The sequence below is a fragment of the Dermacentor andersoni genome, chromosome 6 (assembly GCF_023375885.2).
Source record: "Dermacentor andersoni chromosome 6, qqDerAnde1_hic_scaffold, whole genome shotgun sequence".
NCBI classification, from domain to species: domain Eukaryota; kingdom Metazoa; phylum Arthropoda; class Arachnida; order Ixodida; family Ixodidae; genus Dermacentor; species Dermacentor andersoni.
Window position 1 is genome coordinate 56,778,253 of NC_092819.1, and position 26,034 is coordinate 56,804,286.

Here is a 26,034-nt window from a genome sequence, read left to right on the forward strand (position 1 = left end):
CTCCTCGTGACTGATGGAATGCCGCAAGTGTCTTCGTATAGCATGGTCTGCGCATCTGCATTGTTATTAAACGCGCCGGCGTATATGTGCAGCGCGTGTGCTTTGCATTTCGCTGCCTTCCGCGCGCACGGCGTCGCCGGCATTTTGAGCGTGGAGCGAGTTTCTGCCACCCGCGGGTTACTTTCCCCGTTGCTATTTCTGGCGTGTTATTATTTTTGTTGTTTCGCAAACTAGCCTATCCGAATTGAAAACGGACGTGTGCGGAACTGACCTCTCCCGACTTCCTGGTTCCGCGCAGCGCTTCTTTTTCTTTTCTTTTTTTCTTTCCCTTGTGTCATCGGAGATTGTGCTGCAGGGGCAGAGGCACTTATCTCGACAATAGACCGTCCACGCGTCTCATCTTCCTCGGCCTGAACATCTCTCTCTCTCTCTCTCTCTCTGATGAGACAGGAAAATGCGCACCCTTTTGCCAATTTCATTCCGCTCTGACGTTACGGGAGGCAAATTATGCTTGACTGCCTTACCGTTTTCTCTTTCTATATCTCTCTCTCTCTTTCTTTTTGTGTGCTTGCTCGCCGCTCAGTAGGCGCGAGCTTGGTGCGCGCGCTCGCACGCGCCGTATTACACCTTCCCTTATTAGGGAGGAAGCTGCGAGTGTGATTTCGCCTAATACTATATAGATTGAGGTTTGTATGATGCGCTTGCGTTAAGAGGAGAACGAAAGGAAACGCGCCGAAAAAAATCAGCGCCCTCTCGTGGGTCTCGGTGCTCGCTAAAGTGTGATTGATGGCGCCCGCGTAGGCCTGTACCGTCATCGTTGTCTTAGCCGCGCACATTGTTTCCACTCAATCCAACGAGAGCTGTATACCTGAGCCCTCTGGACTGTTTTGAACGCGCGCGGGTGGCCATTGAGGGCACTGTAGAAGCTGCAGCACGTGCCTCTGTGCTCGCGCGTAACAGTCCGCAGAGGAGGTCTTCTCCTCCACCGCTCTCTCTATGGAAGGAGTGTGGGGGTGGAGGTCCTTATGACGCGCGGATGGCGCGTGACAACACGACGTTTGGCGACGGCGCTATGATCGCGTGTGACTGACTGGGGGCTTTGCGATAACACGCCCCAAATGGGTCATAACTCACGGCGGCTCTATCAGGCCTTGCATTTGTGTCTTTATTCTCCGTTCTTGGGATGCTGTTCCTGCCGTAGCTATAACGGACGTTGCAAGTCCTCGGTGATTCACTACGCCGTGTCGTGCGGCCGAGCGCAATCCTTCAGATGATCTACTTTTTTGAGTCGTTAGGCACCCGCAGCTTCCTGTTGACGCTGACGTTTTCGCAGGGCCGCTATCTTAATTGGTTTGCAATGTCTGTAGTGTACCGCGCCTATATACTCGCAATCGCCAACAGCACTGCCCAACCTGGTTAAGGAGGGAAGGGGCTGGAGGGCGTACCGGAATCGGTAAAGTACAAACGCAGTGCAATTGGACTGCGCAGGAAACAAGAGCAAGAGAGAGAAAGGGGTATAACGTTATTCAACGAAACCACTCATCCGGTGGCGCCACTGTAGACTCGTATAACTTAAACCCCGAGCACCGGTGGAAGCTCAGAATGCGTGAAACATAGTCACGTTTTCATGCTGGAACAAGGCTTGACTCAGTGTTCCATTTCTCATTCTCGGTGCACTTTCACCTAGACACACGCATTGGCCTTTTCAGTAGCTACGGCCGCCCATCTTCTGCAGGCACCGCCCCTTCCCCCTCAGCAACGTCGACTATTCAGGGCTTTCGTGAGTATACGGACGTTTTAACCACTCGCATGTCGAGGAGTCAATCTTGTCGTCAGCAGAGAGGGTACAACTGTGTAAACAGCAGAGCCACAGAGGCAATAGCTTTCGATGAAGTAGCGTCCAACGCTGCAGACAGAGATTACCGCCTGCTTCTGAATGCATATGTATATTTGAACTTGAGTGGCGCCTCAGTGTTGCTGAAACGTCTCTGGGAAAACTAACACGTGCGCCTGGCGACGCGGAAACCGGGCTGGTGTGGGTCAGACCACTGTTGGCTTTACATCGGCCAACGTTGGTCCGACATTGGCCTCGTTCGCAGCGCTACTAGGGGTGGACCACCCACTGATCATCTCAGACGTCTGCGACAAGGACTCATTGCGTTTGCATCGTCCTTGCTGTGGGAACGTAGTGCTCGGGAGACTGTTATTCGGCCGCCAGTCTGAACCAGAACTGTGCGATGTATCCTGCAACACACGCTGAGTTTAAAGACGGGCCATTTGGTCGAATGAGTTAACTGACAGCTTCGGCAATGACATTCGGCAAGACGATAGTTGCGTCACCATTCCGTCAATTGACACACAGACGCGATAGATTTCGTTTTGCCATTCTTTCCCGTTCGCAGCTGTATTGCTTCCTTCTGAACCTCAGTTGTAAGGCCAACATATTTCCTACCTGTTCGATCTCCACCGTGAACTTCCTTCAGCACTGCAAAGCATGGTTTATCCGCTGCGTTCACATGCGAATAATGGCGCCTACAGTTTGTCTATTAGCTTCTTAAATGCTACGGAATGTGTATCCATTCCTGGAGAAGCTCCCGAGCCGGGAACGTTGATTTTCTTTCTTCTTTTTTTTTTTTTTGCCCCATCGGCAGTAAATGTATCGGGGTGGAAACATCGGTGATAATTAAAGCGGCGGCGGCGGAAGTCTGGAGCAGAAAGCTTATACCGTTATCAAACAGAGAGAAGCTCAGCCCCCCACACGACCTTGGCAGAGGTGTTCTTTAAGCCTCGCGGTGGTCTTTTGGTTGCAGTGTCACTGGCCTACATACTGTGGTAACTCTATCAGGGCGTACAGATCCGTTAACTAAATAAAGCCAGACCAGCTCCAGGGATCACTGCAGCGCCTCGAACCTTCGCCTACATCATCGCCAACACCGTAGTAATATGTCATAGTGACATGGCGCCGGGCTGCCAGTTGTACGGAAGACGTCAGCCAATCTGGAGCACAATCGTGGCAATGAGCCTGTCCCTTACGTGGCCGGCCCCTTTGTGTTGGAGCCTAGTCTTAGTAACGAAGGCCAGAGCGGGCCTCGCTTAACTTCCTTTCCTGTGCCGCATTACGTTTTGAACAGGGTTGCATTTCGCAAGTAGGTTGCAGTTGCGAAAGGCGCATGTTCCGTTTACCCGCCCGGCGGTGGCGCAGTAGCTGTATGTCGTTCTGCTGCCGACCTCATGGTCATGGGTTCCTCTCCTGACCGCGGCCGTCCCATTTCGATAAAATCGAAACGTAATTACACTCGCTTAGCTGCGCGTTAAGTAATCCCAGTTGGTCAAGATTGATCTGCAATCCCCCACTGCGGCGTAGTTACGACGCGTAATTTCTATTGTCTACACATAAATTTTCGCCAGACTGACTGAAAGGACTCGGGATGCTTACCGCGCTACAAAAGGCGAGCGTCGTAGTCATTAGGGAGTTTCGGAAATGGCGCACCCAAAGTTATCGTGTGCGCTAACCAGACTCCATACAAAAGCACCCAAGCCGAGTTCGTGCTTCGCGCACGCGCAGTGTCGCTGATCCTTCTCCTTGGGTACAATGGAGTCTCTTCGATACGCTATTTCTAAACCTCTCGATTGCGACAGAAGCAGCCTGCATGCAGGCGTGTGAGTGCCGTAACCGTTTTCTTTCATCTTTCCGCGTCGTCGGACCTGACCTTCCAGTTGGCGCGGCACGTGAGCGCGTGATGCTTTCGGGTTTTCCCCTTCCCCCCTGTGTCGCTTGAACGCCGTTCGCGGTATACAGTCGAATGCCCTTGACGAGTCGATCAAGCCCCGCCGAACGAGTCCGTCTGTCTGTCGGTCAAACGACGACGTCGGCCCCGACGGCGTAGGTGAAGCAATCCATGCCGCCGCGTGTATATGTAGCGCACGATGCCACTGCGTGGCTGCGTGGGGTGCCGACAACAATTGTGGCGGAAACGTCGATCGCGTCCGTGCCGCGCCGTCTGACGCAGTACGGCTGCTCTCTCGCTCGTCCCGCTGCGGAGCTTTTCGAAAGTGAGGGTGAAGTTCTCGCCTCTGCGCGCATCTCCATTATTCTGTGGAGTATTGACGCCCCCGTCCCTTCTGCATCGTCATCACTTCGCCCCCACCATGTCAGAGCGTCGCCACATCCGTATATGCGAAAACTTCCCGAGAGTTATACCACGACCTGTAGCCGTCGTCTTGTATACGTCCTGTATACGTCTTGTTTGTGACCTGCTCTGCGGGCTCCCAAGACGGATCGCGGCCGCGTGTATAGTGTGTTCAATTAGGAGTCGTTTGTTTGGACGACGCCGTCTTTCGAGCTTTCTGCGGAACCTTTTTTCTGTACACAGTTGTCGCGCACGGCGGTTAGACGTTGCTCGACGCCCGGTGATTGAACTCGGCTTCCTCAAAACCGTTGTGCGATCGGACTAGAATGAGGTCAGCGTCAGCCGAAACGCGAACACTTCCGCCGCCTTGTCGGACTGTTTCTGTACGGTTTTAAATCGCCACTGACTGGATTAGTGTTTAGTTGTTGTTTTTTTCACCTTTGTTTTCTATGGAACCTTCCACTCGCACGAGGCTACAGCTCGGCCGCGGCATCAATTTGTGCGGGCCTCGAAAATAATCATGAACGTGCGCCATTTTTTTTTACACAACTCGTTGCACGTGTTATATAGCTTGTTCCGCACTGAACATTTCACAGCGGGCGTTATGTCGAAGTGCCCTTGTGATACTTAGAACGTTTTTTTTCTCGTGTTTCTCGTTGGGGTCGCTTTCCTTATTACACATTGCGTAGCTTCCGTAATTACGGTCGCAAACGCGCGCTCTCGCACGACGCTTCTCTCGGGTTCACTGTGGCGCCCTCTGATGGTTACGGAGAAGGCGCACCTTGACGACTGCGACAGCGTGAAGTCGAGCCCGCATCACTTGGGCCGAGAAGGTCGCCGCGTGCGCAGTTTCTTTCGCCTTGCAGTAGTCGTCACTGTTGTGCAAGCAAGCGCGCTCTTCTCCCGCTGGGCGTAAATGGCCCTCGTAACAGCCTGTGCAACGGCACTTCAAAGCGAAGTGAGGAAAGAAAATTAACAATAAAGCGTGATTTGGCGCTTTCGGTTCTGTCTGTGCAACCCCCCCCCCCTTCCCCACCGCGTATGGTATATATGCGAGGCTTAGAAATCGCCTATCCGTCGCGTCCTTCGTGTACGTCCCTCGCCCAGTCGGGTTTCGCAAGCGTGTGTCTATAGCACGTCGCCACGCTGGCGCGTGACTTCGCTAGTCGACGATGCGAATGAATTAAGCGCGTCCTCACGCTGCCCTGGACCCGCGCTCTGTACGCGTTTCGCGAAGGGTGCATTGGTGGGCATTATTTTTGATGGTGGATGAAACGTCCGTAGCCTCCGTCGTCGGCATTTCGAAAACGACGAAAACTGCTTGAAGATGATACGAAAACAGCAGGTGAGATGAGATCAAAGAAAGCGGTCGATAGCATTGAAGCGCAAACGTGCGCCACGCGCTACAACGACATGCCTAAATATCGGGACACACGCTCGGCGAATCTTGTACATTGCGCAACCCACAATATGAATTGCGTCTCTACTGAAGTATCCGCGTTAGATAACGCTTCTCGGCGATTGTTTTCAATGAGGAGTATCTTAACAACAACAAAAAAGCACCCGACACTTCACTCGGTGTCCTTGCTGCTTACGAAACGACAGTTCAAGAACCGAAGAGGATCGATCGTCATTCAATCGCGGTTGACTATACTTCGATCATGGGGCGGTGGATCTCGCTGGCAAGGCTCCAGCTAAGAGAATCTTTAGCGATCGGACTTCGGGATTATACTTATACCGTCGATGTGGAGCTTCGATCCGAGGCTCCATTGTGAGTACTTCCGTTGTAAGCCTCTGAAGTGCGTGCGTACGGACGCACGCCTCTCCGCTGGACATTCTGTGCTCTTCCAGCGCCTGCCGAGCTCCTTCTTTGCGCGCAGCACAGGTCGCTGGCCGCGAACGCGACGCTTCCTCCTCCTCCTGCCTCTCGCTTCCGCCGCCGTTCCTCTGTCAACACCTTCTCCTGTCGCTTCTATAGTTTCGTCTGCATCGGCGCGTGCCGGTTCTTCGCTTTCGCATCCACCTAATAGATTTCGGTTAGGGGTCGTAAGTGGCTTGCGTACGCAAGAACTATAGGAGCGACTTTACTGCGCATGCGCAGTACCGTGGCCCCCTAATTCTTGCGTACGCAAGCCGCTTGCGTCCCCTAGCCTAAAGCTCTCTAATGCCGCGCTCTTGCACAAATGCTACGCCGTCCGTGCGGCCTTCGGCGGCAGTCCTCGGGTCCCCGTTCTGACAAACCGAAACTATAGACTAGGACCGAAGCTGAGCTTGCTGGAGCGTCAACTGTCTTTGTCGGCGAAAACCGGCTAGTGGAGTATTCACCACTCGGTGGCCGCGAATCAGGCGACACCACGAAATCGTCGCACAGCTCCAGGTGGGGTTGTAGAACGAGAAACCTTAGAACACTCCGGCATTTGCTCATCGTATGATCATGTGAAGTTGGCAGTTTTACTTCGTGCGTATAATTTCCCTGTGGTGTCGTCGCGGTCAAGCGCACGCGGGGGTTATCCACATCATAACTGCTTCTGTAAGGCTGACAGGCGTTCGGTTAAGACGCACTGCTTCCGCCTGGCCGAGAGTGACACCGGGTCTGCTCGCACAGGTACAGACAATCGTAGTAACGCGCCGAATTGTTTTCAGGAAGGTGCGCTGGAGAAGGTCATGCAATATCCGTGGAACTTTTTAACAGGGCACTCACGAGGTTACCTCGCCCGACGGCATCGCTCTGAAAACCAACAAAGAAGACAAAATCCTGTACTGTCTTTCTCCCGCCGTGGTTGCTTGGTGGCTATGGTGTTGGCCTGTTAATCACGAGGTCGCGGGATAGAATCTCGGCCACGGTGGTGGCATATCGATGGGGACGAAATGCGAAAACGTGCGTGTACTTAAATTTAGGTGCACGTTAAAAGAACCCTTGGTGGTCTAAATTATTTCGGAGTCCCCCACTACGGCGTGTCTCATAATCAAACCATTGTTCTGGCACGTACGTAAAACCCCGTAATTATTTTGTGTTCTTGTAATAAGCAATAAGCATCGCTCTCACCCCGCTTTATTTATTACTATTACTATTTCAGAAGTTTAGGTACAATATTATAGAGATAAAGATTCTTGGCAAAATCAGAGATACAAAGGCACATGAGGTTTTGGAAGCATTCCATATACAGAAGAGAGGAAAAAAATGTGTTAGTGATACTTCCGTGACTCTCTTCAAAAGGGAAATGTCGTATCTTGAACGGTTTGTCAGATGATGCATTATGGTCCTTGTGCGCATGTTTGTGATTTTCCGTATATTTACTGATTTTTCGGTTAATAAAGATAGATGAAGTTGGCGCGCTTTACCTGTGTCGTTCTCCCTCTCGTGATCGTCTTAGTTGGCGCTGTTCCTTCCTAATTCAAATACTACATATTATATACATTAGGCAGGCCGTTCCCCCGTGCTCTTGGCACACATGCTAATGCTGGAAGGCCAAATGGTATTCTTTCCCCTTTCTGTGTTTTTGTAACTTTCTTTCGCGCATCTAACTTTCTTTCGCGCATCTTTCCCAACCGCTGTAGTTTATCATGCACGTTTTTTTTTTTTTTTTCAGCTTCCTATTCGGCGCGCGTCGTCGCTTCACTTGGCGCATTATCGTTTCCTCCAATTAACGAATGTCTCCTTTATGCGTTCGCACGTTTTCCAGGTTCGTCATAGCATAGTGCTTCTATTTTTGTTTACATGTAATTTTCCACTGCGCAACTTATCGCAGCGCTCTGGCCATTTTCTGCCAATACTTATACCCGTTTCCTTTCTTTATTTTTATGATCCTCGAGAATTTGTAACCAAGTCCACCCTCCCTCTCTTTCAATTCTAGCATTCACCCTAATTTCTGCGTAGCGGTCGCATTCTCTCACCGTCCCTTTCGTACCATAACTCGAGCTTCATATCGCCGTCAAAGATTCGTTGCTTCGCAACAGCCGCCAAGTTCCCCCAACCGCTCCTGTCGTTGGCACCCGGGCCGGTATGAACGGACGCGCCTCTTATCATCCCAAGGCTCCTTTGCTACCCGTGGGCGAAATTCCATAACATTGGCTTCGCATATCGACAATGTCGGATAGCTGTATGATTGACAGGACGATGAACAGAACGCTCTGAAATGGATCGCACCAAGCGCACTTGGTAGACGTACTCTTGCTTGCTTTACTGGGCTTTCCTTTTTTTTTTTTTTTTCGCTGCGCCCTGTACCCGTGAGCATACGCAAGGTGTGTGATCGCGTGAGCGAGGGCGGCAGATTTGTAGGCGGTCGATACGCTCTCAATATGCGTCGGCGTCGCAGCCGGATCGTGATGTGTGTTTGCACGCGATGGCTCCACTTGTTTTAACGGGGTAAAGCGACATGGAAGGGCGTCAGCTGTGTACGAACGTCTCGCATGACGTCTCGCAGAAGCGTTCAATTGCTTTGGCGGCGCGATACATGCATTGACGCTTATGAAATTATGCGCGGCTGTGTGTAGCATGCAGTCAGCAGCCTGCGTCGGGAGACGTTCAGTGCGTGCGCCAGCAGACTGGGAGGCATGACATCGATTAATAAACGTCATTTCGATTTTGCGCGTTCGGCCTTGTTTGCATATATACATAGGGCGAGAGAACTGAGCGCCGACGATACATCTATCTCTCTCTCCACCGGCTTTCAGCGCCGGCTGTTGTATTGTATTGCGAATTGTATTGTGAGCAGCGCTAAATTGAAATGCCGAAGCAAGCAGCGCCTGCATTAGTGCGAGTTTCGCATCCTTAAATGGTTCGCGAACGCTACGATTTCTACGCGTCCTTGTATGGTATGTACGTTTGTCATCTTGCCTGAGCAGCGAGTCCGAGAAAACGACCGCATGTGTGCCCTTGGTGACTGTGGTCAGTAGGGACACATCTTTGGCATAACTAAACTGGCTTAATTACGCTTGCGTTGAGAACTGGATTCCTACTTGAAAGCGTGAGCAGTTTTTTGTCTTCGTAAACACAGTGTGCGACGAGTGCTGGTTAAGACTGTCGGTGTTCAAGTTTCCAAATTATGCTTGGCCTGGTGAGAGCAAATTTTCAAACGAACTGTGCAGCCTGTTTAACTTGGTTTATCGTTAAGTACGCAGTGTGAAGGTCGGCATATAGGGTTACGTCTTCAGTTGCGGCGCCTGCACAAACACTTCTGTCTGGGCTGCCGAAGTTTGGAGCGGGAGAATCCAATTAGCGAGACCCCCCCTTGTGTCGAGGACACCCGCGTCTTGAGTGCGTTAACCGGGACGGATGGCTTCAGTTGGTGCGTGAAGCTGCGAATTAGTGAAAACTAGGTCTTAACTAGATGCTTTTCCTTCCGTTTTGACGGTGTCCCCGTACGTCTCTGCTAGAAGCTCACAATCTTTGCAAAAATATGACATCCAAGAACAAGGGACACTTCGTTCACTGCGCTTATGCGAACTGCTTGTTATTTAGGGCCAAAGTTACTGGGGCCTTTCTTACGTCCCGCGCTGCGCTGTGGACTGCAAGGTGACGGCGTGTTAGCGGAGTGCCGTGCATTAACTTTCAACACCCAGGAATTTCTAAACGTGCACTGAACCAAATGAAAACGCTCGTGCACTTTGATGTATGTGCGCGTTGAAACAACCCTGGTGGTCAAAATGATCCGGCCATGCCGTCCGCATTGTGACGTGGAAAGCGAATTTGGATTTTAACAACAGAGGTTGAGAAGCTTGTATTAGCGGATCACGTTCCTTAAAAGTGGGCCACCATTTGAGTGAGTTAAACTGTAGTGAAATAAACTGTAAGCCTGGAGAGAGTGAAAGAAAGGCTACAGGCTAACCAAATCAATTCAATTTCCATTTTCGTATCTCTTGAGATACAGATTTAAGTATAGTGAGAAAAAAAAAGATGTTTCATTTAGGACGGCTAACGTTGGGACGGCTTGACTGGTTCACAGCCGTTTATACGGAACCTCACCGCGACGCCGACGCCGGCAGCAGAAATGCTATCGCAATGAAACAGCAATAAAAAACAAGCCTCTCGACATTGATCTTCCGTACAATGCGCCACGGCTCATCCATCACCCTTATCACAGCGACGAAACACTCGGATTGTTTCACCTGCCGCGCCTTCGCACGTATGGCTGGACGCGACGCGTCGAAATTGGCCAAGAAAGGCGTTCGCTGCGACGTGATATTGCGACGTTATGCTACGTTCTGCACGAACGGGGGAGCGCCTTTGTTCCAGGGCTCTCTTAATTGCGAGACGGCTTACGGACATCGCGCGGGGCCCTCCACCACCCATTACCTACTCCCTCTCCCCCTCTGCAACGATATCTCGCTGCAAAAGAGGAGGAGGGGCGGGGAGGTGGGAGGAACAATGAACTTAGCCGCTTGTCTTCACGTTCCCCCTGTTGCGGCCAACGGCGCGAGACGCGTCGAGTGATCGCGAATCTTCCCCCCACCGCTGCCACGCACCACTTAGCGTCGCAGGGCGACAGAAAACGAGCGGGCCGGCTTAACGTGTCGTTCATGTCGTGTACGTATATATGGTAGATTAAAAAAAAAAAAAAGAAACGTCGTTGGTTCGCACCGTATCTGGAGATCTCCAGCTGCTGCGCGGAACGCTAACGGTGGGAGTGTCACGCTTAAACGGTTTCCCTCGGAGACAGACGCTGCGTCTTTTGTACTTATTACTCCATGGCGCGGATGGAATGGGGTTCAGGGGAGCCTTCTTCAAAGAAATGAGTACCGCGGCTGTCGGATCGTTATTCTTTCCTTCTTTTTTTTTCTTTTTTTTTGGGGGGGGGGGGGGGGAGGGGTTCTTGAAGCTAACTGGCACTGCTGGGGCGGCGGAGAAGACGGTAGTGCAGAACCCTCTTGAGACCCGCGGAGAGGTCGTGCCTTGATGTTTCGGGGCACAGGCCGACGAAAATCGACCCGCGGTGCTGGGTTATTGTGCATGCTTAGGTGGGTGGGAGAGGGGAATAATAGAGAAAGGGACAGAGGAAGGAGGAGGAAGGCAGAGTACTCTGATTTAAAATTTTTGTCGGACATGTGAATGAAGAATAATAGATAATCCGCGAAAGAACCGTCGATGATCTCCACTTCTTCGCTATTCACTTATTTGATGATCTCACTTCCTCCGCACGCCTCTGGTAATGGAGTGTGGGACGCATACAACAATTGAAAATTTGATGGCGTTATTTTTTTTCTTCTTGGGGTACTTTGGATGACGGCGTTGTGAGGCGCGGTCATTAACTTTTCGTACGGTGCGGTGATTTGCCGCGCAGCGTACCGCTCACGCGCTGGAACCAATACGGTAATGGCGCGTGCCTCGTACAACGTGCGTCATGCCATTCCGTAGTTCTGTAAGCGCGTGTGCACGAAGTTGTTCCTATGGCAACCGGAGTAAGGCCTAGTGGGATAGGCTGCGAACTACTAAGCCATTTTGAGATGATTAGCAATTTCCTCCGTATTGCCGAATTCCGCCGTGTTGGCTGCCCCGGCCTCGAGAGGCCGGAGCAGCCCCGTGAGCTAGTCGGAGCTGGCAATATGGCCAATCAATTCTACGATATGGATGAATTTGGCAATGTCCCTAATGTAGCACACCGATGTAATATAACGATTCTATTCCAAGGAAATTAGTTTTCAGGCTTCACCAGTGGTTCGAACGTCGCCCCATTCACTTTATCACTGCTATCAGATGGCCGTGAACAATGGCCGATAGGAAACGAATAAAAATCTAGCAAAAGGAATCCTTACATTGTATCCTGCATCTTGTCTAGTACTACACGGCGCCAACTAAGGTCCGTTTTCACTTTGACATTCGAATTCACATTAATTGAGAAGTATACTATAGCAGTGCATGCTGTTGGAGGGCAGATTACACAGTATGAATTTTGCCTCTGATATGCCACAGCATTGCAAATTTTTACTGTTCGAAGTGATCTCGTGTTACAGACTGTGCATGGGTATACGCGCTCGTTGCAGGAATTGCGCTGTGGCGTATCATGCTTCAATTCGTCTAATAGACTGAGCTGGTAACCAGCGCATGTATTGTGTTCTCTTTTCACATTCCTTTTGTAAATGATGCTGTTTCAGTATGGATCGTCACTAATGTGCCCAAGATTACAACCTTGATAATCCATTATCGATGACCTTGAGTGTCTCGTTGACGTCGCCGCCGCCGTGCATCTGCTCGCGTTCTTTCTCCGCGTTTCATCTCTGTCCGTTAAACACTCGACAGGTACAAGTACGTGATTTCCGTTTGGCTTCCTCTTCGGAACAGTATCGAAGAGGGATCGCGTGGGAACGCGCTAGTGGTTGACGATCAGGGCTCCGAGCAAAGCTCAGCGCTTTCCAGCGCTTATACCATTTTCCTGCTAATTTACCCCGAACAATCTGCGCGCTGTAATGGAGTGCCAGTTAGTCGGGCGCGAACTTAATATGTGTCACGTTAGTACGCTCGCCGTTGTTTGCTGTCTTTACAGGACGTGATGTATGAAGCAAGGACGGATCGAGAGGACCATATATATGTAGATAAGAGGGCGCTTCCGATGGTCGCAGCGTCTCATCTCCCGCTGCTGTGCCGATTAGCTCCGGAGAAATATCCCTTCCGGTTTAATTTCCGCCTTTTACAACCTTTATAGTTGCCACTTCTACGTTCTAGTCCCGACCTGCTGCTGCAGATTTTCTTTTTCTGCTGTGGTGCAGTGTTAATATTGCTTACAAGTTGTCATTTATAAAAACTTGACCCCTTTTTTTTTTCACTACCCTGTACGTAGCTTCGACTGTTTCGCACGTGACGTCGCTCTATCGTTTATAATATAGTCTCATAATCATTTCCTGCATATCTTTTTATGTAACGTGCCAACCGCCCACCAGTACGTGCCAATACCGATTAGTTGTTCCTGGGAACTCTTAAGAAGTATTGAGCGACATTGATTTATTGACTGATTAGTTCATCGATCAGTTTTCTTTCTTCTTTTTTTAGAGCGAATGGTTTTTGATTCCATGGCTCTCTCTCGCCCGTTCACTGCCGACACCAAGACGCCGATGGAAAGAGAACGTGGCTTTCCTCACACGTCGCGCGAGACATGTTTTGGTTGCGTCTGAAAGATTAAATGCTGTGGTGTAGCTGTGATCGTACACTCTTGTGCATTATTGTTCTTTCAACGCATTAGTGGTTGGCCCAACTTCGTAGGACATCACTTTTTGAATTGCTTTAAATAATCTTACCCGTTTATCTGTTCTCTATTTTTTCCCGCGCTCCTTTTAGAATTTTCAATTTGTGACGTACACAGTCCAAATCGTTGTAGACACGGCATACACTCCGGTACGAGATGTCGCTTGTTTCCCAGGGTGCGGTGACAATGTCTCTTTCCTCCGGGAGCTGACGGATGCCGCGCTGTGACCTTGGCTGTCAGCCGTTTCAGTTCGTGTCAATGCGTGGTCGAGAGGACGTGATCCGGGCGTGGGGGCTTTTCATAAGCCTGTATACTTGTGTTCTGCGAGCAGGCTTGTCATCATCCCTTGTCGCTGGAGCTTTCTCTAAAGCGTCGGTGAATCGAACCGGTTTCCTGCCAGTCTTCGGTCTCTGTTTGGTTTCGCACCATCCATGGTCGTTTTCGTATATCTCTCGAGCTTGTCTCGAGTCCCTATATTGCTCATTGATTTGTCTTTGTTCTTGTTCGTCGTGAGCCTGTACAACTGAACTTGGTTATTTTTTTTTTAATTCCACCACATGTGTCGCAGCGTTCGAAGTCTAGTCTTTGTTGATGTTGCTTCATGTCCTGTGGCGTGAACCCAGCGTAAGGCAGACACACACGCGCGCACGCGCGCGCGCGTATGTGCGCAACCTAGTTGGCCGACTCGCTTGCAATGGGCCTGCTGGCCGCCAATGCTGCTTTCTTCCCCCCGTCTTCGTGACCGCGCAAACCGTACGCTATAGTCTCGGCGACGTTCCAACAAACCGCTACGCGAAGAAGAGCTCTCCTGTTGTTGTGCCTTCCGCGCGCAATCTCTCTCGAGACCCGTGAGGTGGCCGTGAGCAATCGGAGGAAGGAACTCCGTGGAGGGGCCTGGGGGCCTCCCCGGCAATCGCATTGCGCATCTCACAGCCGCCCCGCACTTTAGGCATCACCGCCACAGCGTCTTCAAGGCGTCTCCCGATGTTTGTGTATGTGTGCGCGTTCGAAACCGCGCGCGCGTGCGCGCTCTTTCGCCGTTGTGCAAGCGAACGTTCCGTCCACCGTTGCTTTGCCGCGAGGAGCAAGCCCCGTTTCCTTGCGTCAGTGCGTTCTCGCCGTCGGCCGGAAATCCTCCTTCGCGTAGAATGCGGCGGTTCACTGGCAAAACTTTCCCCTTTGACTTCCTGAGAACGAAGCCGGCGACGGCCTCTTCTCAAACCGGGTTGTCGCCTGGCTTCGCTTATTTTTTTTGCGACGCGCCGTCGTCTTCCAATGTCTGTCCGCGTGCTTTTGTGTGAGACCACGGGGCGCGCCTGTGTGGCCTATATTCTATAAGCCTGGATGCGCGTGTCTGCATGTGGCTGGGCTGCTTCTTTTTTTTACATCTGTGGTTTCGGTGTCCGAAGAAGGAGGCGCACCACTTTCAGGTGTGTCTGTGTCGGTCTTCGGCGCTGTCATTCGGGTTGCGACGCCTGGGTTTGACACTTTGACACCTTTGAGTACGTGTGCACAACATCCGGACGCACTCTCTCTGCAGTGTGCTTTTGTTTCGTAGCAGATGGTAAAGTTTCGAAATCACACCGTTCATTTTTTTTGGGGGAAAAATTGGTGTGTCAACATCATTTTCATATACGTTCGTTCTGATCGTAACAGATGAGTGCGTTAATGCAGTATTCGCGTTCTTCCAGGACCGCACTTCGGCTTTCCTTTATGTTTCTCTAGTATTTTCCTTTACCCTCTTTGATCGTATATACGATAGCCTAGCGTTGGGTGTGTCCTCTTTCAGTTGTTACCTAGACGATAAGGTCTAAACAGTTACAGGTTAATTGTAGATTTCTGGGAGAGGCCTCCGTCCTGTACTGAACAGGAATCAGTCCGGTGATGATGATGAATGCTTATATGCTAGGTCTGGCTGGGACCGATCGGGCCTAGTGGCTGGAATTTTATCGTAAGACCAATTCAGCCTTAGAATTCGCAGTATAAGGAAGCGAAACTATATGCATCGCTAGCTGCAAGTTATGTGGGCACATTCGTTACGCATGGGCCGCTATCAGCTTGCAAACAAATAATAGTAATAATAATAATACATAAAAAGTTAAGAAAGCGTGGCTCCACTTCCTTTAAGGAGACGCTGAAAACTGCCGTTTCTTTGTCGCTTGTTTCCTGCTGCAACGCGTGGATACTTCGATCGTCCCCCACTGCTCCCTTCCCCTCTTATAGCGTCGGCAGATGGGGTTTCCTTAATGCTTTCGAACATCTATCAAACGATGCGCTGGCATTCCACTGGGCATCGTTTTGCTGATGTTCTACCTCAAGGTCGCGCAGGCCTCAGTTTTTGCTTTTTTTTTCTTCTAATGGTCCTTAGATTAAGTGTCCGCGCGTGAAGGCAGCTGACCGTTACGTGCACATTTCGCGCCTTGCTGACGCTGAGGCACGCTTGCCGGCGCTTTGGCGCCATAGTAGAGGGCCGACTTTTTGAATACAAACCGCCTTAGCGAGCTACCCTTACTATTCCATATCGGGGTACGTGTGTTTCTAGCCTCTTTCGTGGGCCGATCCCAAATATAGTGAAGTCTAAAAAAAATATGGGCCCACGCTCCTCCTATACTCCCCTCGCGCGATAGTGCCGTGCGCAGTGACCCCGCCCCATTCTCAACTCCATCCCCGTCAGGAAGACAACTAGATATTGAAACGCCTTCCTACTCTCTCTCTCTCTCTCTCTCTCTCTCTCTCTCTCTCTCTCTCGTTTCTTCGCGGTTACCTGCAAAGAATTCTGTGCGTCGAAGTGGCTGCTGACCTGGGGCCTAAATAAGGGCGGGAAGGGAGGCTAAGCGCGTGTGTCGCAGCCGATGTAGAACTTCCCTGGCCATGCCGTTATACTCGGTCACCCACGGAAGTGGCAGCGCCTATCGTGGAGCACTTGGTCCAATTATAGCTTCGGTTGATCTGTACGGGGATGATATGCTGGACATTCTGAAATTCCGCCACGTTGTCGAATTCGCCGTCTTGTCAGCTCCGATTGGCCCACAGGGCTGCTATATACAGCCTCTCTGATTGGCTCAAAATGCCGCTGTTACAGAATTAGACAATGCGTCGGATACCCTCCTCCTCCGGTCTCTGCTTGGGCGAAAACGTTTGCGTCCTGTGCTGTGACGTCGATGTCAGTAAGTTCGGCAGCTTCGGAGTAAACCGAAACTATGCTAGGTTAGGCTCCGCGCGCGGGCGGATTCGGAAATTGCGGGTCGTGGCTGAGGGCATTATTATCGTGTACGCCCAGTGCTTAACCGTAAGTGAGTCAAAGGCAGTAAGGAGTTTTGCACGTGCGCAAATTTGTGAGTGAACCCACGACTTTGTGAATCTGATCGCGCCGCCGGCTCGGGACGTCTAACCACGATCGCGTGTCGCCTGTTGCGTCTCGCGTGCGAGCCCCGGAGATCGTCGAGGGGGCGGGCGACGGGGCGCCTGTCCCGTCCGCATAATGTTACGCGCGAGTGCGCGTGCGTGTGGCGCCCGTCTCTACGCGAGAGAGAGAGACAGAGAGAGAGAGAGAGAGAGGCGCACACGTCCTTGGCACCGTAGTGGGAAAGAGTGACGTCGGCCATTGTTGATGGCCCGGCCTTGGTGGTAGTGGTGTTGGCGAGACGAAAGTAGGGGAGGGGCATCTGCTGGGAGCTGAAGCGTCTGTCTCGCGCGCACTCACGCGCACCCTTGCCTACACATGCGACGCGTGCTGGCTCGCTCTCGTTTCGGCGGCGGAGAGGACGACGCGCGCGTTTGTCGCTAATTGGGAGCGCGCGGGACTGGTAAATTAGCTCGAGCCGCCTTTTATTGGCATGCAGGAATGCGCGCCTCGGCGACTGACGTCGGCGCGTGCCTGAAAGGAATGTCTGGGCGCCCGAGGAATGCGCAGAGGAACAGGCCACGCTGTGTTTTGTTTTATACTTCCGCCTGGACCATGATAATCAAATGGTCCCAGCAAAAGGAACGGCTTTTTTTGATGTGCCTTGTGCAAACGTGGACGCACGGTCGCAGATGCCCCGCTCTGGCTAGAAAAGCGTCGTTAGGTGGATGCGACAGTTAACATTCAATGGACAGGAACTCCTGGCATTGAAAGATTCAGTGGATTGCCAAACTTTGGCGCGCCATGTATGCATGTAAGTTGTATATCGTTGGCAGTACGCTTTGACTCTGTCAGAGGCGACAGTTCACCGGCACCCAAAAGGCTTTGATTGCTTAGTTGCACTGCTTGAGTCGCATGGTGACATCCCTTGTGGCAGTGGCATTTCACTTTTTTGTGTTAACTATTGACTCGGTGCACTGAAAGCTAATCAACAGGTTAAGTATAACATTGTTGCAGCCTAACACGTAATGCCACGTGTAACCAAATGAAATAATTTTCTATTTCTTTGTGTTTTGCAGCCGACGCGCAACAGTTACTGTGCCAGTGAGGAAGGACAGTCCCAGTCTTCAGACTACGAGGACCAGGAGGAGGCTGAAAAGGTATGACATGTTTATTTAGGGTTCTTTAGTTTGCTAAAGCCAATGAAATTTCACTAGAACCCATCTGTCGATGACTGGCAATGTGAATGTAAAAGGATGATAGCAGGCATTGTCATTATCACAAGTGTATTATATACCAGTCTTCATGCGAATGTCTTTGATTCAATACATGCAATGTACGTGCACCAGACAGCACTGTGGCATCACCTTTAGAGCCCTAGAGTTGCACAGAGTTTAGGAGTAGGCAAAGAAAGGCCCTTGTATTTCAAATCAAGAGCTGTCAATCTCAAAACTTAAGTGAACGATTCTTTAGAGCTCATAAGTTTGCAAAAGCATAGTACTGCACGAATGTGGTTTGCCACTAAGGTATTTATTCGTTGCTGTTCTTAAAAGTGCTGTGCCACATTGCGTGGGTCGCCGTTTGTTTGTTTTCGACATATTACTCCATTTCTTTATTTCTTTATTTATTTTTCTTCAGCAGATGGGAGAAGCCCAAAAAACTCCAGACCAGCAGCTCAGGAACACACTTGTAGGACGGGTCAGGCATCTCCACAAGGATGTCAAGAAAAAGATATCTCGGTTCAGGAACAGCCGGAGCTCTGTGGATGGGACGGTTCGTTGCATCACTTATCATGCTTTCTTCTTGCACTATGTTCAAACTGGAAAGACCTAAGATGTGTTTCACTTGATTTATGGGTTTCATTACTTCGTTGTTCAGAACCTCCGGGGACACAGCATTAAGTCTTGCAATAACTTTGTCTCAATGACTTGGAGTGCTTATGGAAGATTTGGCGCCAAAAAATATGTGCACGATTGCAAAGCTAGCTAAAAACAATTCTTACAGGCTATGTCTTGCATGTGAATTGTTTTCAGATGGAGGTTGATCAAGTAGAATCGGCTACTGATTGGCTTGCGATAGGCGGCTCACGTGTAATGTGCACGTACACTGAATACAATGATTGTGGAATATTCAAAAGGACGACGAACAAAATTTCAAATTTGAAAAACATGTTAATACTCTGGCTTCCTGCAACTTGCTCAAGAAATTGGCTGCGTCCATTTCATTAAAGAAAGCTAATAAGATTAAGGGAAGGGGAAGAGTGTTGATTACATCTAGAAGATGCACGGCTCAGTTAATTTTTGCTTTTTATGTCCTTGGGTCATACCTGATTCTTCATTCAATGTAACCATTTGATGCTGTTGTGTGTGGCATTCATCAAAAAGATTCCTATTGATGCAAAGACTGTATTCTTGTTCTTCAGATGGAAGACAAGGACCTTCCGGATGATATCCTTCAACCCGGAAGCTCTGTGGAAAGCATTCCCAGTGGATCTGTGGGCTCCCGATCAAGTACGTCCTCTGCCTTTGAGGATTTTTCTTACTTCTGCTGTTGATGAGCTTTTTATATACCAGGCGTTTTGTTTCTTTAGATAATACAGAATATTTCTAAATCGTTTGTGACAATACCACAATTCTACTTGAAGAGATGGACATTACTTGCAAGAGAAGTCAAAATGCATAAACATTTAATTAATTAAATTTCACTCATTCAATTAACTTATTACTTTAGGGCACATATTGAAATTTTAAAATTGTAGCGTATGAGTTACCAAGGCGCATCCACTCGAAACAAATTTTTAGTATGACACCTGTAGCGAAATTCATTCCCAGTGTGCGTGACAAAATAAATTGGTGCTTCAGTGTATAAATTGGCATTTGGTTGAAATAAATAATGTAACAGTGCAGTTTTGCTGCAGGTTTGATGACGCTTATCTCATAACTGGTGTCATCCTCTGAATTCGTTTTTAGTGGATATGACTTGCAAACTAGCCAACTACAACTTATAACTTGCAGCATGTGCTGTAATATAAATACACAAGAATTTAACTAGTGAAATCCTATTAATTAGTCTATTATGCATTTTTATTTCTCGCACAAGTGATGTCTGCCTTTTTGAGAAATCCAGCTCGAGGACTAAAATTATGCAACCTGCACATAAGAATTCTTTGTGATTAAAAAGAGTCGCAGTTTTGCGCAAAAGGTGAGGCATCGATTGCAATAGCAAATTAGTAGATGGGCATATGAAGTAAGGATAGTAGTTTAGTCGGCCGTATAAACTTGTAAACATTCGTTTACTAGCTAAATTAACAAGCATAGCATCATGCGTGCGCAATCAGATATGAACACATCTCACTCAATGACCCCGGAAACTCGCTGGCCTAACATTGGAGTGTGAGGAAGCGCAGCAGCAGGACCGAGCGAATTGACTTTTGTACTGCCTCTCGTTTCAACAGAAACTAAGTGGTGAGAACATAGCGCACATGAAGCTATCGGCTGTCGCTGTGCCTAGAATCTGTGCCCATCGCAGATAGCCTTCAATTATATGGTCACCTGGAGTGACCATATAATTGCTATCGCAATAAAAAAAACATGTGGTAAAGGGGCCCTGAACCATTTTTTACCTACCTAAGTCAAGAATTGAAATTGAAGTTAAAGTGGCCTATTTCAGAAATACTTTGCCACAAAAAGTATTTCGATGTGTTCAGCAGAAGCGGAGTTATTGGCGATCAAACATCCCCTTCGCGTTGCTTTCATTCCTTCTTCAATTATTTGCACTGTGATGGCTACGGCGGAGCAGAGTGTGCCGACAACTCTCCTCCTACTGAACGTCACCGCAGCGCACAGTTCAAATTTGATTTTGGAAGTTCACATAGACGCCACTATTTCCAATTTTGGCACCTGCAGTGTGCCAAATGCGGTCGCCCTCAGCGAGCCACAGTTCGCTCAGCCAGCAGACTCGTCGTGGTACCTCGCAGCGGCCTCGGTATCCACGCTACATAGCAGGCAGCAGCTACATGCAACTGCAGTGTTTGTGCGCAGTGTTTGCTTTGTGCACGATTGGGCTTCAAGTGCGCGCTCACACTCGCATGCTCCTGTCTGGCCGTGCTACATGGTGCAGACCGGCTTTGTCCTGGACCAGCTTGACGAATGGATAGCAGGCACATCCAACTTGTGCATTTTGAAGCGCCATCAATGGCTCAATAGGAAGCGAAGTCTGCCAAGGTGTCTAACGAGGAGCGGCCAGGAGTGAGCGCGTGCTGGCAAGCGTGCATGTGGCGTGACCTTAAGTTCTGCGTGCTGTGGGGCTAGTTGAGTGTTCAAAACTACTTGAAATTAGAGGGACCTGACAGCTGCTACGCCGATAAGCAGGATGGCCGAAGTTTAATTCCTACGCAGTCAGCCACAGCTGAGCGTGAGCAGATGATTGTCAGCTTCTTCCAGAAGTATGTAATTATTATAGAAATGTGAAGCAGATTTTCGCTTATTTCAGCCTGTTTATGAAATTGCATAAAAAAATATGCGCAGTAACAGTAGGAAGAAGTGTCCTGATCCAAACAAACACCCTTCTTGATTGATGTCAGCTTATTGGCCAATGGCAGCTGCATATGGGAATCTGCTATATTACAAAATAAAGCATCCTGAACACCGTGAGGAACAGGCTTCTGTTGAAAAGAGAGCATTTGAGAAAAAGGTGACTTAGTGCTCAGCTTGTGACCTCCACGGGCTGCACACGACTACAAAATGTGGCTGAGATGTTCACAGCAGCATATGCTATCCATGGACTGTGTGTGTGTTTTTTTTTAATAAGCCTATGTTTTTTACTAAGTTTTTTCAATGGTTCAGGATGCCTTAAAAGCCCATAATTTTCCTTGTGCATGCCTGTAACAAGAAGTTCCATGAGTGGAATTCAACAGGAGAACAACATAACAAATAGCAGTGAGGGAAGTTATGACTTGCATGTCTGCAAGAATCGCTGTTTTAACACGGTTGCCTTTCACATTGGCAGAGAGTGTACATAAAAATCAGCAATGAAATGATAGCGATAAATTCAGTGTTTTCATCAAAGGTAGGTAAACATTCGGCAGACATGTGCAGTTGGGGACAACTGAATCACAGGGAAGGGAAGCTCCAACCAAAATTTATTTTTAAAAACCTGACGTTTCAGAGCCCGACCAGCTCCTTCTTCAGGGGTGAGATGGCATGAGGTGCAGCAATGCTTATATGCATTTTTGGCACTTTGACAGGTGTGCAGACACTTTTTGTAGACATTGAGCATAAACGGTGGGAAGTGTTCCTGACAAACGATCGATGTTACCCGGCATCTTCTGGATGTGCCAGGATTCCAAAAGGAGCCACAGCCTGTGGTTGTTCTCTCTGTCCAAGACGGCAGCACCGTCGGGGCTAATCTGGTGATCAAAAAGCTAGCAGTGTTCTGCCACAGCACTGTGTTCTCTGTTTAGGTGTTAAAATGATTTTTGGTGTAAGTTTTCCATCTCCTTCAGTCAGTTTTTTTTTACCGCACAAATGTTTCAAAGCATTAATTTATTCTAGTCCTGTCTTGGCACCTCACTGCATTTGCTCTGATTTCACCTCAACTTGTGGACAGATGAACTGACCTGAAGTTTCTGAAAATGATAAAAATGAAGTTGACCAATTAATTTTCACGATTCTTAGAAGGGCACGTTAAAAAAGATTCTGTAGAATAAGATTGTAGCTGCCTAGCTTGCTGCCAAAAGCTAACGAAATTCACTATGCCCTCATTATTTCGAGCCTGCACTAGCCGTTTATTATTCTGTTGTACACATCCGTCTTTTTTATTGGTGTCCGGATGCAGCGAAATAAAGTTTACCAGAACACCATGTTTCAATGGCACACTACCAAACGCACAGTTATCCTTGAAAAGAAAGGTCTACTGGTAATACTAACATATAGGCTCAGAACATTGAGGTTTTGACAGTTTGTTCAAAGTAATACAGCACCACTTTTTCTTCTTCCAGGCATACAGGCACACACTCCCACCAGCAGCAACAGGAGCTCTTCCTCCATCGGCGAAGAAGAGTGCAACCCACAATGCTTCGGCCCTTTCGTTGGCCGTGCACGTGCCCTCGTGGACTGTGTACCTTCTCCTTATGACAAGGATGGCCTTGCATTCAAGGTTGGTAGCACCCCAGTATTTTTTTTTTTTTCTTATTGCAATAAATATTTGTTATGGCCACTTTCCTAGCTCATTATGAAGTTAAAGTAGTGGTCAGTCGAAATCAGCCACTCAAATTAAGTTATCGAACATTGGCTTGAAATGGTGCGGTGGACAGTAAAACTTTATCAGCAGCCCAGATTGATGTGCAGGCACAGTGGTCACAAAGATTTGTCCATTCAAAGGTCACCACAATTTAACCACAACCATAAGTTTGATAAAGACACGTAAGTATGCATGACAATCTGATAAGGTGCCTCAGTTATCACTGTGACAGCTGTAAATCTGCACAGGGCTGCTTTCTTGTTATTTAGCATGGAAACTTAGTGGAGGAAAGTTAGTTTGTAGTTAGTAGCTTTGAAAACATGTTGCAGCATTTGCCTTTTAAAGGCAATTGCAACCTGAGCGTATAGGGCGATGTTCGTATCACAGTGCAATGCATCAGGCAGCTGCTTGTATGCTAATGTCATGGGGGTCTGATTGGTCCCTTGTAATTTGGTTTGAATAACCGTTCAGGTAACATAAATTTATTCCCTCTTAAGATCCATGTATGTTGTAGCCTTCCAGCTGACCTGGTACTGGGTGTGCAAGGTATTTGAAAGCATAATGACAACTTCAATATTAGCAACAATATTTCAGAGAAGAATCAAAACATTCGGAGAAGAATCGAAACATTCGTCCTAAATTTTTTACATTTTCTTCTGCCACTTTTCTTTTGCGTGTTGAATATAAATCATTTCTGGCTTCAATTATTGACGGATTTCTACTTCAATAAAGGAAGCATGCTGAGACCACATAGTATGTGTTAAAGTCAGGCACCGCTTTCACAACAGCAGCTTTTAGCGAGGTCTTAACTTTATGTGGCTACTATTTAGTGTTCCTGTCAGTGGCACTGCCCATACGTACCAGCATAGTGAGTAATGTTAGTAAATTAACTAGGGACTCCGCATCAAGTGTGACGTGCCCGCAGGTGTTCATAGCCATCCACTCTTGTTTAGTGCAACCTGTGGTAGATGTGGCGACCGGCTGACCGTCCTCCATGTCTTCCTGGAGTGCCGGGAAGCCGAAAGAGATAGGAGGAAACATTTCCCGTTTGCATACCGCCATAGTATTCCCCTGCATCCGGCTATGTTTCTTGGTGAAGAACCGCTTTTTAATACCAAAGCAATCCCCGCTTTCTTAAAAGATGTTGTACTACATGTTACAAGCCCATTCATTTCTTAGCGCATCCTCTTTCCAGAGGATATCGCTAGGATAGATTCTCTGTATAGCACATGCCTCTAGACCCTTGCGTTTCAAGGGCCCCGGTGAGGCAGTAGTGCTCTAGACAATATTATACATCTAGACAATCACATATTTTATATATTGCATCATCTTTTCTCAATACATTTTTATGTTCATAGTACACGCCAATAGTCATTCCCATAATTTTATTACTTGTACATTTTATGGAATTTGCATCAGCTCTTTTAGGCCCCTTTACAGCCACGGCACATTAAGACCATAAAACCCATCAGGCACTGCGAACTCATTAATCATTAGCATGGCGCTCTTTGGCCACATCTGGCCCTTGCGCCATTAAACATCAAATATTCTGCAACGGGGGTGTTCACCTAGCAAAAGGGTCACTAGTTATAGGTTGTAGCGCTAGGCTTAAAACAGGTCAGCGCTATATCGTAACAGGGAAGCAAGCACTTCTCGTCGTCTTCTTCTTTTGCACAAGCGCACCAGCACCATGCCCACTGCCCAGTGCCTTCAGTACAATTCATTCATTTGTTTAGTGCAGGCCCTGTGGGTAGTGAGCAAATCCATTGGTTAGGAATGGCACATTATTACATTGTGCGCATAAAGCTTGGCTGTTGAGTCCGCCACTTGAAGCTACTCGACAAAGGTGACAATTTACTTTTCAGGGTTCTCACGTATCACGGCGTCCACCTGCCGGAGAAACGGAAGTGCCTGCATGATGGCTGACCACAGGCAGCGCTTATTTCTCTTTTGTATCAAATGAGAAGTGGCCATAAACTGTTGTCCCACTCCAAAAAGAAATTATTTGGTAACATTCAAGAAGGCAGTGAGGTCCAAGTCTGCATATGAGATGACTAGGAAAGCATATATGGCGGTTCATCTCCTGTGTCAACTTGGAAACCGATACTTCAGATTAAGTGTTTTAGATAGGTGACTGAGGGTTTGGTGACAATGAAGTGAAGAACCTAGACAAATGCAAAGAGAATTTTGGTGTCAATGGCAAGTTTGAACCATCTTCTCATACATACTTTGCACCCGTAGTACATTATTCAGACAGTCTCTATGTGTCTGAATAATGGAAACCCTCAACTGGTTTTCATAGCTTGGCTAAATCATAGATTATGTCTTCATTCCCTTTTTTTTTTCGTTTGCAGAAAGGGGATATTATAGACATCCTGTCTAAGAACACAACAGGCACATGGGTTGGTGTTGCGAACAAGAAGGTGGGCCATTTCAAGTTCATTAACGTAGAAGAAATTCCGACGGAAACAAAACCACGAAAGCGAAGGTTCCCGAGTGTACCGAAGCTAGAGAAGAGGCCTGAATCCCTGGAGGAGTTGCTCGGAATGTTTTCCCTACAGGTAAGACATCTAGGAAGGCATTGTCAATGTTTTGCGATTACGTGCAGCGAAGCACTGCTTTGTAGCATTAGCTTAGTTGTAGCTGCTATGATTGTTGAATTAGTGTCTCTTAAGCGCAAACTGAATAACCTTGTTCATTTTTAAAACAGCGCCAAAAAAACATGGACAAGGGGGGACACACGACAGCACTTGTCCCGTGTCCTCCCTTGTCCGCGTTTTTTTGGCACTGTTTTAAATATGAATGATCTGTACCAACTAGCTCCCACCCAAACCCTTCTGAGTGGATAACCTTAATTTATTTTCATAGTCTTCTTTCTGGTGTGTAGTCAAACAATGGCACTTTACCAACATTTTTCATTGTTCTCACAGAAACAATTAGTATTGTAATAAAAATAGAAATGCTGTATAATTTTTCATTTGCTGTACAACTACAGATGTACAGCTGCAAGCAAAAGTTTGGAGACCATGGCATCAGCAAAAGAAACTTATACATATTCAAGTGCAGCTCCGCGGCCTGGAATTGGTTGAATACGTTGTATTGGTCAAACATGCGCATGTAGGAGTGCACTCTTGATTTCAGCTAA

General features: G+C 48.4%; 1 protein-coding gene across 3 annotated transcripts in view; it reads left to right on the forward strand.

The window, feature by feature from the left end:
* Positions 1-26,034, forward strand: part of LOC126522826 (uncharacterized) — a 307,678-nt gene that overhangs the window by 272,941 nt on the left and 8,703 nt on the right. For 2 of the 3 annotated variants that reach the window (XM_050171653.3, XM_050171655.3), the window contains 5 exons: positions 17,729-17,809; positions 18,288-18,422; positions 19,072-19,159; positions 22,648-22,805; positions 25,244-25,450. In XM_050171653.3, coding sequence (XP_050027610.1) covers positions 17,729-17,809; positions 18,288-18,422; positions 19,072-19,159; positions 22,648-22,805; positions 25,244-25,450 — 669 coding nt within the window. The remainder of the gene's footprint in view (positions 1-17,728; positions 17,810-18,287; positions 18,423-19,071; positions 19,160-22,647; positions 22,806-25,243; positions 25,451-26,034) is intronic. The other variant, XM_050171654.3, reaches the window with a different exon arrangement.